Source organism: Nematolebias whitei, chromosome 19 (assembly GCF_014905685.2).
Source record: "Nematolebias whitei isolate Nwh7 chromosome 19, NemWhi1, whole genome shotgun sequence".
Taxonomy (NCBI): domain Eukaryota; kingdom Metazoa; phylum Chordata; class Actinopteri; order Cyprinodontiformes; family Rivulidae; genus Nematolebias; species Nematolebias whitei.
In genome coordinates this window covers 36,807,452-36,820,727 of record NC_056516.1, presented here as the reverse complement: position 1 = coordinate 36,820,727, position 13,276 = coordinate 36,807,452, and the positions used below count along the sequence as shown (strand labels likewise).

At 40.8% G+C, this 13,276-nt stretch overlaps 1 protein-coding gene across 1 annotated transcript in view; it reads right to left on the bottom strand.

The window, feature by feature from the left end:
• Nucleotides 1-13,276, bottom strand: part of eno2 (enolase 2) — a gene marked incomplete at its 5' end in the record, with an annotated part of 167,193 nt that overhangs the window by 2,346 nt on the left and 151,571 nt on the right. The window contains 7 exon segments of the mRNA XM_037692920.1: nt 721-779; nt 910-1,018; nt 5,341-5,542; nt 5,624-5,821; nt 6,179-6,309; nt 7,234-7,325; nt 7,420-7,553. Of these exon segments, the coding sequence (XP_037548848.1) occupies nt 721-779; nt 910-1,018; nt 5,341-5,542; nt 5,624-5,821; nt 6,179-6,309; nt 7,234-7,325; nt 7,420-7,553 (925 nt within the window).

Here is a 13,276-nt window from a genome sequence, read left to right as displayed (position 1 = left end):
ATATGTCAAGTGTTTCCAGCATACTGATAAAATGTTTAAAAAAAAAAAAAAAACGAGTTACTGATTTGAATCTTTTTGTGAGATTAGTTAACGACAAATAGAATAATCTGGAGAGATTTTTGACCCTAAAACTTGTTAATCTTTGTAAAGACCGAGACGTTTTTGTCTATTTCTCTAAGAAACGTTTGACTCTGGTCTGTACTGGTACTTAAATGACTAATCACTGGTTAATGCTCCTGTAAGTCTTTTCATCCTCCACCTCTCCTCTGCAGTCTGATGGGATTAACCCACCGAGCCGAGCCCCCCCTCAGACGCTGACTGGCTCGGACGCATCAGGTGGCGCGGCTGTTGACTGTCACATGAATTAGCTCAGACCACAAACACTAAAACAGAGTTAGCACCTAAAGGAGACATGATACTGCAGCTCTGCTGCCATGTTTGGACAGCAGGCACAGAAATGCTGAATATTACAAGTTCTGCCTTTTCATGTAAAAGCCCTCCCATTAATTAATTAATTAATTACGTCTGACTGCGTTGGTGGGGGTGCACGTTAATGTCGTGTATTTGGATCAGAAAGTACCTGTAAAATCATTCAGATGATGTTCTGACTTTTATTAATAGATTCACAAAACAAATGTATTACTAAATGTTCTCGTTTGTTACAAAGAGTGATGTCATGACGGTCTGTAAAGTTTTAATAAAATGTTTTTGTGGTCTCACCTCATGAGCTGGTTGTACTTGGCCAATCGCTCGGATCTGCAGGGAGCACCCGTTTTAATCTGCAAGAGACACAGACATTTAAGAAACTGCAAGAAAAAAGTTCCCAAAATTATTATTTTAAACAAGCATTAGTTCATTATATATTATATATATATATGTATATACGTGTGTGTGTGTGTGTGTGTTCACCTGTCCAGTGCAGAGTCCCACCACGAGGTCAGCAATGAAGGTGTCCTCCGTCTCCCCTGAGCGATGGCTCACCATCACACCCCAACCGTTTGCCTGAGCCAGCTTGCACCTGAGAGACAAAAATAAAACGTTCAGAAATAATTTACTAAATGTCAATCGAATCAAAGGCCGAGCGTTCCTTGGATTGCAAACTGCCTGAGCTCGTTTCAAACCGAGATCATCTGGAGCTGAGAAAATGAAATAAACCTGGTAAACGACGTCGTCTCATGCATTAATGTGAGTAATTGTGTGTTCGTCCTCAGAAAGTGTGTGTTGCGTGACCAGATTTCAGCTCGTTATGTTAAAATGTTCACTGCGATGAAGTCGTTTTTGTTTTGGCTCAGATGTGGAGGGGTGTGAAGAAAAAAAAGGTTTGGACTGGACTGATGGTTTAAGCTGAAAGAAGAAGAAGGAGAAGAACAGCAACAAGAACAAGAAAAAGAAGAAGAATTGGAGAAGAGAAGAACAACAAGAAGAAGAGAAGAACTGCAAAAAGAAGAGAAGAACAAGAGAACAAGAAAAGAAGAACAGCAACAAGAACAAGAATGGCAAGAAAAAGAAGAAGAATTGGAGAAGAGAAGAACAACAGCAACAAGAAGAAAAACAAGAAGAGAAGAACAAGAAGAAGGTCCAAACAAAACATTTTTTAAAGGTGAAACACTCAATATATCTGCAATAATCTGATCTAATCCTAAATGGTTTTGCTAAAAACAAAGCTTAAGTATGAAAGAACATCACACAAACAATAACTTTGCGTAGCAAACATCAACAAAAAATAAAATAATTGATGTATTTTACATCCTTACTCAGAATATAGAAGTTATCACCTTTGACTTTAATCTGAACGCCTGAACATGAAGCGTTTATTTATTAAATGAATGCAGCTTTAATGTTGCTGTTTTTTCTTAAATTGAATAAAGAGCAAAGTCACGAGAGGATCAAATTCACCTTCTCTCCATTAACTCATAAACATCACGTTGGGTTTATATTTCTTCACAGCTTTCATTAGACACGAGCGTTAATCATATTATGATTCATTTGTGACCGCAGGGCTTCTGACACGTGCACAGGAAGTTCAGACGTGTCCAGATGCTTCAGGGTTCCGCTCAGAGATGTTTTTAACAAGATGAATGAAACTTGTCATCAGATCCATTTGTATCAGTAGATGTTCCTCACACCTTCTTCTCTCCTGCTGCTGTGATCTCCAACGAGCTCCTGATTGACGGCTTCATGAAGCTCAGAGACGTCTTCTCTGAGAGTGATGACGCGCACACATCCAGGAGTGCAACTACTCACCACAAAGATTTCACCAATATGAGATTAAAATGCACAACAAAGCCCATCTTGTTGCATCATTTACTAAACAAATTGTTAGACGTTAAAAAAAAAACCTCCTGTCATTTCCTATTTTTCATTATCGTCCATGTTTGAACTCTCTGGCACAAGGTCAACGCAGCTGACAGGAAGTAACTCATCTAACAGACATGATGTAAACTGGCTCTGTGTGTGTTTTATGTAACTGATAGCAGCTCAAGATGGAGAACCTGTTTTGTGGCTCGTTGAAGCATCCGAGGTCAGAAATCTTTATGGTGTGAGCACATTAGTTCCTCTTTATCTTAAAGAGGAATGCACTCGAGCCGGTGCCCTGACGTCTTCACGACTGAGCAGGATGCCAGGACCTAAAACCTTCAGGCAGTCAGAAAGGCAAAGAGGTGTGTCGAAGGACGACGTGATCATAATAATAATAATAATTTATTCAATATGTGCTGCGCTTTATATTTTACAATCTCAAAGTGCTGAAATATAAAATATCTAGAGAGAATAAAACATGGACTAAGAAAAGGACTAAACTTTTTAAAAACAAAAATAAACTGCAGGATTAAAAATACATGTAAACACTAAAATCTTTTAAATAAAAAGGTCTTCAGTCCTTTCTTAAAACTTTCTGTAGTATGGGTTAGATGGTCGGGGAGGTTGTTCCACAGAAAAGGAGCATTAGAACAAAAGGCCCTGTCACCCATGATGCACAAGTTTTGTCGGGGAAGGGCGGAGCTGGTAGGAGTTTGTGGAGCGGAGGGACATGTCTGAGCAGTGAGAAGTTTAAGATAGTGTGGCGCATTGCCGTGAATGGATCGGTGGGTGAGACGTGTATTGAAAATGCAATTAGTCGTTGATTGAGAGACAATTCACCCAGGTGACGGGTGGGCACACTCCATGCAGGAGCCCCTAGGAGAGCAACAGAAAGGAGGACAGACAACTGGGATCTTGACACTGTGCCAGAAGCCTCACATCTCTATCCGTCACACCTCCCAATAAGTCGCATCAGTCCAAATATGTCTAATAAAGCGGACAAATCCATAAATATGTTGCATCTATTATGCGTCACCGCTGACAACCCACAAACGTGGGAATGTGCCGGTGTTGTGCCAAAAATCGATGGGCTGCCAAATGGCGGCCGTGGGAGCGTGCAAGGGAGGACTTAAACAAGATTAACACTTAAAAACAATTATTTGTTTGCTCACTTTATAGTAGAGTTGTGTCTCAGTTGAACTTTTACTTAATAAACGCACTTTGACGGTCAAATTAGCTGCATTTCGCCGGGGCGGTGCAGCGAAATGAAGCTGATTTGGTTGCTCCAGAGAGATGACGGTGGTAGGCTATGGCAAGCCGATTGTGTCATTAATAGCCACGTTTTACTTATTACATGATACAACGGCATGCCATACTACTCAAGTGCCATCTAGTGGCTGAAAATGGTAGTGTTGAATATTTTCAGTCAGAATGAATGAAAACAGTCATATCCCAGCCAATTAATGGTTTATAAATATGGAGGAAAAAATCCATAAATAAGTTGCAGGGCATGCAAATTATGCAAAAAAAGTGCAACTTATACAGTGAAAAATATGGTATTTGTACTTTATCTAAATAAACACGTTTTATGATCTTTGCAAAGCTCCAACAGGGCCCCGACTGAACCAATATGAGCACCTGGTTCACCATTTTCTCCTCTAATCGCTGCTGTTCGTGTAACGTCCCCCGGGTGATTTGTACAGCTCGTTGTCAAGAACGTGACAACTGTTTCAATGATTTGAGGAGAAAAATAGCGCTTAAGGGAAATCTCATGAAAAACTAATAAAGGAAACGCTGCACAACATGAGGAATGGATAGGTCACATGACCTGATGAAAGCTGCACGAGCCATGTATGTACTGCAAACAAAAATATTTCTAGAAAGAAGTAATCAGCAATAAATTGTACAATTTATCAAAATACTCTCCTTTTTTACTTTAACAGCCTTTAAACTGTAACTATAACTAAAGTAGTCCCTCGTTACTTCATGGTTTGACATTCGCAGACTCACTCTTTCGCAGTTTTTCAAAGTAATATTGAACACGAGGAAAAAACATTGTACACGACACGTGATTGTCAACTTTAGAATTACTCATGTGGTTGGGGCAGTACAGGATACTGTACAGTAAACAGTTAACGGAAAAATAAAACGTTTCGGACAGGCGCCGCCATTTTGTAGTTTTTTCTCAATAAGCCTACACTGTATCTCCACTCATAATGACTACATTTCCCAGAAGCCAACAGGGCTCCACCCAGAAGCCCCATTGCCTTCTGCTGAAATACGTAAAGGGCAAGTTTTGATCTGATCCAAAAAAGTTTGGTCCTTTACAGTGACTTCGGTGCCCAGTGGATTCAGAGAGCAGCATGGAACCCATCAGGAACCGGAGCAGAACCGGACCTCCAGACCCATCAGGGAATCCGAGAGCTGGTAGCCGGCCAACTAGTCCAGCGCTCACTCCCAAGCCCATGGGACTTTTTTCATCTTTTTATCGGACGGCTCAATTGGACAACAGGTCCCGCGTCGGCCACCCGAAGCCCCCTCATCTCAAAAAAAGCGCTTCAGTGCTCAAGGGCTGCACAGAACCGGACCAGAACCGGGCCCCCAGATTCATCGGAGAATCCGAGAGCTGGTAGCCGGCCCATCAGGATTTCCAAGAGGGACGCGCCGCTGTAGGTCCGGCTTCTCTCTAGAGCCAACCGCCACTACCCCGAGCCAGAGAGCTGACCAGAGCCAGCAGAGTAGGTCCACCGAAAAGGAACCGAGTCGGACCGGAACCGAGCGGAACCGAGAGCCGCTGGTGTTCTGCAGAGCTGGTGAGTAAAATTTAGTAGCTACGTGTACGTATGTCGTTAAAATTAGTAGGGTTAAGAGTTTAGAACATTGCAAGAGTGTGGGAACGGTTTCTAAAGCCTTAAAATATATATGAATACTCAAATAAATCCCCCGCAACAAATGAGGGACTACTGTATTAATATTTGTACAGGTACAGGTTCCTCTTCTCCCTAAATTTGGAGTTAATATTTTGAACCGACGCAGACGTACGCCTGAATGGCCTCGGTGACGGTGCCGATCTGGTTGACTTTAAGCAGCAGGCAGTTGCAGGCTCGCTCCTCAGCAGCTTTTTCTATCCTCTTTGGGTTGGTCACCGTCAAGTCGTCTCCAACAACCTGGATCCCGACCTGGGCCGTCAGATTGGTCCAGGCCTCCCAGTCGTCCTGGTCAAAAGGGTCCTCGATGGACACCACTGGAAGGAAAAAGGAGCAACTATGAGGTAACACCTTCAGCACACGCTCACAGGTTGGCAAACGGAACAAAGACGCTTCACCTGGGTAATTGTTCACAAAGCTTTGGTAGATGTCAGCCAGCTCATCTGCAGAGATGTGTCGCGATGAATCTGGAGGGGATTTGAAGTCCAGGTCGTATTTACCTTCACGGTAAAACTCTGAAGCGGCCACGTCCATCCCAACCACCACCTTATCCGTGAAACCCGCCTTCTCTATGGCGGTCTGCAGCAGGTCCAGGGCTAGGGCAGATGGGCGCAGATGTTTAGAAGGACTGGGGCTTTTGGACTTAGCTTCGGAGAATGTCAAGATCATGACGTATGCAGACCAAATACAATCTACAAACTTTTACTTTAAGATTTCTTGTGACTTTCTTGGCATGCTTTTATTGTGAAAATTTAAAAGACGTCATTCCCATTCAAGTCAGGAGACACTGTTAACATTTAAAGCTCGGCTATTAAAAGTCTGATTTACTCCTAAACTTTGACTTCTTCTCTTTTCACAAACTATTTTTTATTTCGTTCCCGTTCGAGATCATGCACAAGCAGAAGGATGTGAAGCTTAAAAAGCCGAGGTGAACCGAAGTCAAGGAGCTTCACCTTCACTGTTCTCCAAGATGTTGGGAGCAAATCCCCCCTCATCGCCCACGTTGATGGCGTCCTGGCCGTATTTCTCCTGAATCACTCCCTTCAGAGTGTGGTAGAGCTCGGCTCCTATCCTCAACGCCTCCCTGAAGGTCACAGCAGGAGAGAAACACGAAAACTTGGTAGGAAACCAGAGAACGTGCATTGCATTCTGGGAAAATAAAGTGTGGATGTTGAGGGATGAATGACTTTGAAATTTTCTGAAGAATTTGAAAGCTAAAAGAAGCAGGCCACTAGCTAAAGGTAATAGTACAAAACAAAAGCTAAAAGCTAAAGGTAGAAAAACATCAGCTAAGAGCAATAAATAGCGAAAAGTCAGTTTAAAGTAGCAAAACTTTAGCTGATAGCTAAAATTAGCAGAACGCTAGCAAAAACTAATATAGTAAGAAGCTAACTGAATGCATCCAAAAAGTAGCTAAAAGCAAAAATTGCAAAAGGCCAGCTAAAAGTGAAAGTTGCACATTTTTAAATGAAAGCCTAAAGTAGCAAAAGGCTAGTTAAAAATTAAAGGCTAACTAGAAGCTGAAAGTAACCGAACTAAAAGAAAACAAAAATAGAGCAAGCGTGCTAAATAAAGCAGAATTCAAAGAGAAAAATGTTTTTTAAGGAACTAAAGAGGCTTTAAATATTTTCCTGTAGGGAAAATATTTATAAATACAATTTATTTTGGCTGCTTCCTTCTTCAGGGGTTTCCACGGCGAACAAACTCGCATGAAACATTTTCAGTAGTTTTAAGCCAGGTGCCCTCACTGACGCAACCTGGACTCGAACCCTCAACCTCAGTATTAACTGTAACTTTGACCACCAAAATATTTGAAATGAAAATAAATATTCTGGAAACAAAACAAAACAGAAATACCATCGTGTAAATGTAGAATCGGTGACATAAAATATTTTAAATTTAACAACTGATGACTTCCATAATTTGTGTGGTTTCATGGTAATAACACAAAACTCAAAAACACTTGTTCTTTAAGTGTCGTCAAATTGTTTCAAAAATAAATCCTTACTTGAAAGACTCGGCCCCGACAGGTAGAACCATGAACTCCTGCATGGCGAGTTTATTTCCTGCATGAGATCCTCCATTTATCACATTAAAGGCCTGAAAAGACGCGACGAGAAAACATTTAAAATGACACAATCACAAACCTTTTGTTAATTTTCACAGCACCGGTGAGGATTTGTGGTTCACCTACAGGAACCGGCAGCACAAGTTCTGTGTTTCCGGCCAGGTCGGCTATGTGACGGTACAGAGGGACGTCTTTCTCCGCTGCACCGGCCTTACAGATCGCTAGAGACACACCCAGGATGGCGTTGGCTCCAAACGTTGCTGTTTGAAGACAACAAATACTGAGTATTAGCAGCAGGTGTAGAAAAAAATCATGTTTCTTATAAAAAAAATTTTTTTAAATAATCGATATTTAGTTACAAGTAAACTAAAAAATTCTCTTTATACTTTTGTTATGCCTGCATGATTTCATGTATATATATATATATGTGTGTGTGTGTGCGTGTGTGTGTATATGCGTTTAAAACCCTTCCCACACTTTTGCAATGTTCTAAACAATGTTTCTAAACTCTAAACGCTCTAAAAGAATACAGCATGTCATTATTTATGGCTGCACTCTGCACTCTTGACCACACTCACTTCTCCACAGTGGAGCCAAGATCAGCTGCAGGAGGAAGTTTATTCTGCAGTGTGGGCTGCACAAATGTGCAGCAGGTGCTAAATAATTTTAAATAATTTATTTTAAATAAAAATTCCATGCCGATCATGTGGCTCATCCATCAATCAGCCAATTGTGTGTCATGTCCAATCTTACTTTGAAAAACCACGATAGAGCGACTCAGTGATAAACGAACTGTGAAGTAGCGTGGGACTACTGTATCTCACTTGCTCACAACACAGGCGGATGTAGAGTATTTCCAATTACCCCTCGTCAAAAAGAACAAACAGCAGAACGTTTATTTGTTGTTCTAAACAAATTTAAGCTGTTTCTGTACAATGCTGAGTGCAGCCAAAAGCTACTTTTTGTACTGAGAAGTTGGCAACACTGCATCCTAGAAGCTGTGTGGTACTGTGCAGGTGGAACAGAACAGGACGAAGCCATGATGATAATGGGAGTGATGTTGTAATCTTGAAAAAAAGACCAGGAGGTAAAGCAGATTAAAGCACCAGTATAAGGAGTTGTTAGCTCGCTGGGTTTAAATACGAGCTGTAGTAATTATTTGATCTTTCCTGAGTGTAAACACGTGGAAGCTCGCCTCAGTTGTGCCTTCACGATGAATCAACAACCAGCCTGAGCACAGCTCGGCCTCTCAAGCTGTACAGTCAGCCACACGTGCAGGGGGAGGAAGAGAGTTTCTCAGGGATGCTGCAGCTTCCTCTCTCCTCTCAGACAGCTGTGAGCAGGGGCGTACAGGATGTCATGCAGATGCTAATCAAAGATAACACTCTGGCGCCTTTAGGTGGGGGAGGTCATAATGCACCACCCGTAGGTGCCAGGGAGAACATGAGTAGGTGGACACAGCTGAATTTGGTGTAATGTGATTTTAAGTAATAATTTTCCTTACTCTGAACTAACAATTTGCAGCCGAAACATACTTTAGCTTATATGTATTTTAGCTAATTTGCATATAAAGGCAGAAAACAGCTTTCAGGTTTGGGAGCTCTTCATTTGGAAAGAAGCAGTGTTCAGATTTACGACGACAGAAGCCTTAAAAATATGAGCTAAAACTAAACCAATTGAGAGCTGAATGAATGCTGAAATGTGATAAAGAAGCTAAAACGAAGCTGATAAGTGTTAAAACAAGCAGAGCATGGAATAAAGTTCAAGTTCAGTTAGGTCATATTATCATTCGCATCAGTTGAGGTACATGAGGTGGAACAAAATCGTGTACTCATGGTCCCAGTTACACCCAACAACAGCAAAAATATAAATTGTAAAAAACAAAAAAGCTAAACACCAGTAGTACAAAAACAATACGCCAAACAACAGCAGCACGAACATGAGTCTGTGTGAGCAGATGAGTATAAATGAATATAACAGCATGAAATAATCAGCAGCATGAGATCAGCAGCATGGATAATCAGCAGCACATGTCAACAATCAAGTGGCATTACAGTGATTTTATTTTCTTCACAATGATAATCCTGATTAGGGATTAGGGATTTATGAGTCTGACAGCAGGCAGCACAGTGGTAGAGCTGCTGCCTCTCAGCGAGCAGGTTGCCCCGGTTCAAATCCCGGTCTGGGCGTCTTTCTGGGTGGAGTTTGCATGTTCTCTCCATGCATGAATGGGTTTTCTCCGGGTACTCCAGTTTCTTCCCACAGACTAAAAACATGCATGTTAGTCTGATTAGTAACTCTAAATTGCCCCTAGGTGTGAGTGAGAGAGTGAATGGTTGTTTGTCTCTGTGTCCCTATGATGGACTGGAGACCTGTCCAGGGTGTCCCCTGCCTCTCACACAGTGACTGCTGTATATAGACACCGGCAACTCCCAGGACCCAAAAAGGAAGAAGTAGGTAAAGATAATGGATGGATGGATAGAGTCTAATATCCTCAGGGTAGAAGCTGTTCCTCAGTCTATTGTTTCTCCACTTAATGCTCCACAGCCTCCTGGCTGAGGGCAAAAAGTGTGTGTGCTGGGTGAGCGGGGTCCTTCATGATGCAGGTGGCCCTACAATGGGCAGAACAAGCTAAAACTGCAGAAGGGAAGCTAAAAGTAGAATAGCATCTGAAATTACGAAAACAGATGCTAATACTAAAAATCAACAAAACAGTTGCCAAAGTTAGCTAATAAATGTTTAGATAACTGAAGCTAAAAGTGCCGAAACAGCACCTAAAAGCTAATTGGAATGTAGCTAAAAGGAGCTAAACAGCATCTAAAATTACCAAAAACAAAGATGCTAAAACTTAAATAAGCAAAATAGTAGCCAAAGTTAGCAAACAGATAGTCAAACTGAAACTAAAAGCATTAAAATAGGAGTTAAAATGAAATCAAATGAAGTAAAGCTGCCCTGCACTTACGCAGAGACTAAGTTAACCTCCCAGTAGGACAAAACCTTTCAGTCACTGGTGGGTCATGGAGTTACCAGACAAAAAGCACTTCAGCCTGGAAGTATTAAGTTTCTTTACTAGTTTAAGAGATAAACATCTTTATAAACCCAAACAACCTGTCAACTTGCCTTAGCAGTATCAGTTAATTTTCATTATTTTACCTTTTTTCTTTCAAAATTAACATCATTGTTATATGTTCATAATTTTAAATCTTATTTCAATGTTACTAGTTTTCACACATTATACGTCATTACTCATATACCGCTGCTTATTACTACTCATTTTCAAAATAAAATCACAAAATCTTAAAGGCGAGTCGATGTGTTTCATTCAAGTGTGTGTTTTTAATATGATGCATGATTAATCCTACAAAAGAACTCCCATTTTGATTAATTTTAGGAGACTGATTAATTAATAAATTCCAATATATTCGACCTACACTACCGCTACATAGCAAACATGCTGTGTGAAACTTTTACACCGTCTGTGAGAGTGATGTAAAGTTTGCATCCTGCAACATATGCAATGAAAAAATACCTCGCAGGAAAGCACGTTAAAATCCAACATGACAAACTCAATACGACATTTAAAGAAAAACACTTGACGGAGTACGGTGAGTTTTGGAGAATCACTGTAGAGGACAACACCCAGTTGTTGGTAGCTAACGCAGCCCACACTTGGCAACACTTGACCGTATGAACGTGACAGTCAGGAGGATCAACAAATAGCTCGAACAATGATTTTAAAGCATGTCCTTGTCAAAGATGTTGCAGCAGGTCATGGTGTGAAGACAACTAAGACCATGTTGCTGGAAGCTGTAACCAAAAGATCCTGATGCATGCTCAATAATCCAGGTAGAAAAATCTAAAATTGTTAAGTCAGGTCCTCTGGACAGATGAAATAAAAAAATAAAAACTTGTTGAAACGTTTTGTCTTTAATCCAAAAGACTTTGTCAGACTGTCACCAAAAGATCTGCTGACTTTGAAAGGGAGCCCCTCTACAGTTGAGCAACAGTCATAGACCCAAGGCGAGAAAATTATTAGGGGTGCACTGATTGCAGTTTTCTGGACGATCACCGATCTCTAAAAAGTCTGACCAGCCGATTCTGATTTTGTTTTATAATCGACACTGTCAGGAGTTATAAGGTCACAATGCACCTTCAATTGTCCAATATTATTTGATTGAAAAACTTACCCTTGAACAATATCCAAGAAACAATACAAACTTGTTTTAACTGTCCATGAGGTAGTGCTCTGAAATATAAATAAAGTTCAGACAATTGATGTTAAAACAAAAAAAAAATATCGTAAAATCATTCTCATGTAAGTATCGGACGATTTCCCCAAATTAAGGAAATCAGGTGCACCCCTAAAAATTATCATCAAATAATAACAAAAAATAAGCATTTATATTTACATAGTTAACGGGTTTTTTCTCAACTAGTCTGAAACAATGCGTTTTATGTGAAATTAATGTTAACGTGCCCCCCCACCCCCACCCCCCCACCCCGCATTCAAGTTACAATGACAGATTTTATTCTGAAGGTCTCAAGAACAAAACACATAGACTGTTCCTTTGTCTGATGACAGAAGGTGCTCAGAGGAACCCAAACCAAGAACTGAAGCCAACACCGGGGAGCCAGCAGAGAAAGTACCACGACCAGGAACCTTGTCTTCAGTGTTTGGTGAGGTCCTGGCAGAAGAAACCACGCAGCAGGCTCGCACCGACAGTTCAACACCATCAGAGATGATTATCTACCTCTCAGAGCCACCCATCTCTCACAGTGCATCTCCACTGGAATACTGGGACACCATGAAGGAACGCTTTCCGGACCTCGCTACAGTAGCAAGAGCTTCGCTGCCTGCACCTGCACAGGTGTGGAGAGTGAGCACTTATTCAGCGCTGCATCCAACATGGTGGACAAACACAGGAATAGACTCATGACTGAACAAGCTGAGATGCTCCTGTGTACACAACTTTGTTCCACCTCATGTACCACATGTGATACAAATGATAACAAAACCTACTTCAACTAGAACTTATCAACAAGTTGGAGGCATTTTGTTGACAACACATGCAGTTTGCTCATGCACAAAAGGAGCCATGCTCTCAGGTACGGTATTTTTCATTTAGTAACTTTTTATAGTTTATTTGAATTCAACCTACATTTGACTTTGAATGTATCGTTTTTTACTTGACATTAATTGATTTAGGCAATGATCTGAGATTTATTTGACTTTGTGCACTGTTTATCCTGTTGAGAGCCTTGATGGTTTCAATCTGTTAAACGCAACAAAGTTCATGCTCAATCATCCAGGTATCCAATCTAATATCTCTCAGTCAGGTCATATGGACAGTTTCTTTTTTTTATACAGACGTTTCGCCCTCTATCCAGAGCGCTTCATCAGTCTGAGGAGTTCCAGTAAACTGTTCCCCACCGAGCAGTATTCTCCTTAAGTGGACCAACCAGTTTGCTGGGGCTAAGATGGTTTCTGGGGGTCGTCCTGTCCCCCGTCAACTCCTCCCAGGCAGGCAGCCACAGCCAAAATGGTTCAAGACATCAAAGTCCATGCTCAGTCATCCAGGTACCAAATCCAATAATTCTCAGTCAGGTCATCTGGACAGTTTCTTTTTTTATAGATAGCAGGCCAATGTTTCCAGTTGTCCTTATGACTGAATAGTTGCTGTTTTGTGTCCGCAAGTTTTTTTTTATTTTATATTTTTGTCTTGAAAAAATAAATAAAAGAATGTTTTTGTCCAAATTAAAGTGATTTTATTATTCCTATTTTCCAGATCACATAGCAAGTAGCACTCATCTTAACTAAATCAAAAAATTTACAGACAATCCATGTGATCGGCAGAAAAAAAAAGGTTTTAAATGTTTCTGTTTGCACCCGAGATGTTTTGGACCTTAATTATTGTTGTTGTTTTATACCTCTCTGATATTTTATTATATTCTCTGTTATTTTATTATATTCTCTGTTATTTTA